This window comes from Phoenix dactylifera, chromosome 15 (genome assembly GCF_051530095.1).
Source record: "Phoenix dactylifera cultivar Ajwa chromosome 15, Ajwa_hap1_PhDact_Kaust_v1.1, whole genome shotgun sequence".
NCBI classification, from domain to species: domain Eukaryota; kingdom Viridiplantae; phylum Streptophyta; class Magnoliopsida; order Arecales; family Arecaceae; genus Phoenix; species Phoenix dactylifera.
The window spans coordinates 15335135-15338762 of record NC_143204.1 but is presented as its reverse complement, the minus strand read 5'-3'; the positions used below and the strand labels follow the sequence as shown (position 1 = coordinate 15338762).

Below are 3628 nucleotides of genomic sequence, written 5' to 3'. Positions count from 1 at the left end.
CCTTGGAGGAAACTCGGATGCACCAGGATCGCCGTATGGACTGTGAGCTTAACTAATCCTTATGCACCACATCATGCCGGTTATTAATTACCACAATAATGTGCCTGAGCGTTAAAATCAAAATTGAATAATCCCTGGAGACTTGTTCCATGCACTTCACTTGATATGTAAATCTTGCGCTTGGAGGTTCAAGTTCAAGTCAGAAGTTGCTTGGATCCTGTATGGTTATGCTTGTTGATGCTGGATGCAAATTCAAATACCGAAGATACCTCTCATCAGAAACATGATACATACGACTTGTTTGGCTCACGACGTAAAAACGAAAAAAGACCTCTTGTTTGGTTAGAGTTTTCAAAAAAGAGAGATGAAAAAATACTAATCCTATAAAAATAAGATTTCAATGTTTCATAAAAAAAAAATTCATGAGGGACATAGAAAAGCTACTTCTCCATTTATTAAGAATTAGGATCTTTTTTTTTCCAAAACTTTCTTTAAGCAATCAAAATTAATCAATAAGGTATTTCTCTTTATTAAGGGTATAATAGATATTTCATAACTTTAGATACTCAACCAAAAATAAGCTACTCTCTAATGTGATACTTTTCCATAATCAACTAAACATACCAAAATTATTTTTTTAGACATAACCCTAGAAATCAGCTTTCTAGGAAAAAATATTTCAATAAGAAAAAAAAAATTTCAGCGAACCAAACAATATTATTTTTTCTAACCACAATTTTAAAACAAGGTAGGAATTATTAAAAACTTGTTACCTTTAAAACAAATTTTAATTATTCTAATTTTTATTTTTATTCTTTAGTTTATCATGTTGACTTATCTTGGCTCGGTCTTTATTCCGTCGAGATAAATTAATTGTTAATCTAACGCGCTTGTACGAACCTTCTAATCCAATGAGTCCATATTTATTTCAACTCTCCCCTTCGAAACGAGTATCAAAATGAAGAGAGGGCTCACCAATTAGAAAGCGATTTCCTAGTTTTCTAAATACTTATCGTCTGAATCGACTTCCACACCGGAATGGTTTGTTTGATGGAAGCTCGCATGCACCTCGAGGGGGTGTGCTCTCTACAGTGAAAGTATTTGTGGATTCTCCAAACCGTTTCTTTATTTCCTTCCAACTAATAGTTTTATTTAATTTCGTTGAGAGTTTCTGACGGGATTCCCATATTCTAGCCTGACCGCTGTGGGGACCGGTTGGGCAGGGCCGGGCTGAAGTGGGCCGAGACCACCCGGGAGTCGAGAAGCTCCAGGATCGGCGGGAAGTTGACGCAGCGAGGGACCTTGTACTGGTTGATGGACGCCCCCCTCGAGATGGCGTAGTCCATGAGCTCTTCGAAGGTTCCTCCCCTCACCACCCTGATCTCCAGCGGCCCGATCGACCCGTCCGCCACCCGGCTCTGCCGGTACACCGAGTTCAGCGCCTCCTCCATCGCCAGGCAGCAACGCTCCATCACCTCCCCACCAGGCGTCCTCCCTTGAGAGCAGTCCTTGACCAGGAGCTCCCAATAGATGATGTAGTGCCCCGGGATGGTCTTGGTGAAGGCGTGGCTCGTGTACTCCACCACGGTGGCGTTGTATGGCTTGAGGAGCTCCGACGCGCTCTCCACCGCTTTCTGGAGCTCCGCCTCGTCGGTCTTGTCCGACTCGATGCTGAGCAGCACGTTCTTCCGCCGCACGAAGCGGAACTGCGGGGCCGCGTTGTGGAAGCCGGTCACCCGGAGGATGTCGCCGACCCGGTACCGGCAGAGCCCCGAGTAGGTGGTGATCACAAGCTCGTACTCCTTGCCGACTTCCACGCGGGCCAGGTCCACGAGCTGGACGTCGCCGTCGCCCTTGCGCGTGGCGGCCAGCTCCAGTGGGAGGAACTCGAAGTAGGCCATGTTGGGCATGATGGTATAGGAGACATCGGAGGGCTTGCACATCGGCCGCAGGTTGAGCCCGAAGTAGCACTCGGAGGAGGCGTACATGGTGCACGCCATCGGGAGACCGCCGCTGTAGTGCTCCAAGGTCGGGATGTACTGCGCCATGGCCCCCGTCACGATCACGTCCAGATATTTGGTACTAGGCCAGATCCGGGTTATGATCCCGGCCCACTCCCCCGTCGAGCACTCGGCTCTGACGAACTCGGCCAGCTCTGGGTCGGGCTGCAGGATGTCGGCGACCGAGTCCCGGACCGAAAGGTCGGTGATCTTGGGGCTGAGCGAGCCGGCGGCGATGTCGCGGGCTAGCTCCTCCCAGTGGAGCTGGAGGAAGCGGATGGCGCGGAGGAGGCCGGATGCGAAGACGGCGCCGACGCGGAGGACTTGGAGGCGGTGGAGGAGGCCGCAGAGCATCTGCACGTACATGCTCTGGAAGGAGTCGGCGCAGAGGATGGCGGGGGTAGGGCTGGTGATCACGTTGTAGGGATCGTAGGGGCGGCTCTTGAAGTGCTCGCTCTTGTAGTAGCTCGTCAGCACCGGCCGCGCCAATAGCCCGCCGGGAGTCCTGGTCTCCGACTTCACGAAGTAAAAGTAGAGGGCCTTCCCCTTGTCCAGCCCCGGCACGTAACTGGTATATAGAGCGCCGAACGTAACAAACAATACTCAGTCTAATGACCCTTATTGTTCTCGTAATTAAATTAATTGATTGGTAAGATAAGACGGAAAGATTTTACTAACAGGTTCATGACAGGAGTGAGAAGGCTGTAGAGGAGCTGCCGGCGGTCCAGCTCTTCTTTGATGGTCGGCATCAGCTTCCGTTCACCGGCCGACGTCCCCGAGCTACAAGACAAAATAATATTAATTAGCACGTTCGAAGCGCAGGTCACTACTTTTCGGCAGCCAAAAAATGTCTACACCAAAATTAGTAGTAATACTTGTAATTAACTAGATAATTAACGAAGACACACCTGGTGAGGAATTCAGAGATAGGGTGGGCTGAGAGAATGGGAGAGCGGTCTCCGTTGGCGATGCGCTGGATCTCCGGCTGGAGGTCCTCATAGGTGACCATGGGGATCTTTGCCTTAAAGGTGGCACGGTCGGTGGCACCGCCAAGCTTGTACCTCTGGAGGTACTCGGTCTCGGCGTTCCGGCTCAGGATCTCGGCCAGCACCTTCTCCTGGACCGCGTCGGCGTAGGCGGTCATCTCATCGATAAAACGGAGCTTCTCGGCATCTTTCTCGTTCGCGGCCGGGCCGAGGGATGTGGAGGTCGTCGTGGGGATGGTGGTTTCCACGGCCATTTGGTCTATTAACCTTGGCTTGGTATGAGGAGCTGTAGCTGTGGTGGAGAGAGAGAGGAGCCGGAATCAGAGGCCGCGACGGAGATGGAGAGAGCTCTGGCGAGGTTGGGGGAGTATTTATAGGTGGGAGATGGGGGAGAGGTCGAGATCATGTCACGCGTACTGTCGAACGGTTGCGGGGTCCACCGAACGACGAAGGAGGTGGGCCCAAGGAAATCGCCAGACATGTAGTGCTGCGACAGGACACTGTGGGCCCGCTGTCGTGTCCTAGGACGGACACAATCCGACAATGGGGCCCACTTCTCCTCCATGTAGGGTCATGCCAGGTCGGCAATTGTTGTCGTCCACCTCGACTCAGTGACTCGTGGCGAGCTCTGGGCGTTCGGGG

The 3628-nt window shown here is 51.3% G+C and overlaps 1 protein-coding gene across 1 annotated transcript; it reads right to left on the bottom strand.

Annotated features, from left to right (window-relative positions):
- Positions 1 to 1089: 1089 nt before the first annotated feature.
- On the bottom strand, positions 1090 to 3343 carry LOC120113231 (indole-3-acetic acid-amido synthetase GH3.8-like). Its single transcript, XM_039134029.3, has 3 exons — positions 2909 to 3343; positions 2679 to 2780; positions 1090 to 2568 (listed from the first exon to the last, which is right to left on the bottom strand). The coding sequence occupies exons 1-3, from the start codon at positions 3238 to 3240 to the stop codon at positions 1191 to 1193; spliced, it is 1812 nt and encodes a 603-aa protein (XP_038989957.2). The 5' UTR covers positions 3241 to 3343; the 3' UTR covers positions 1090 to 1190.
- Positions 3344 to 3628: the final 285 nt, after the last annotated feature.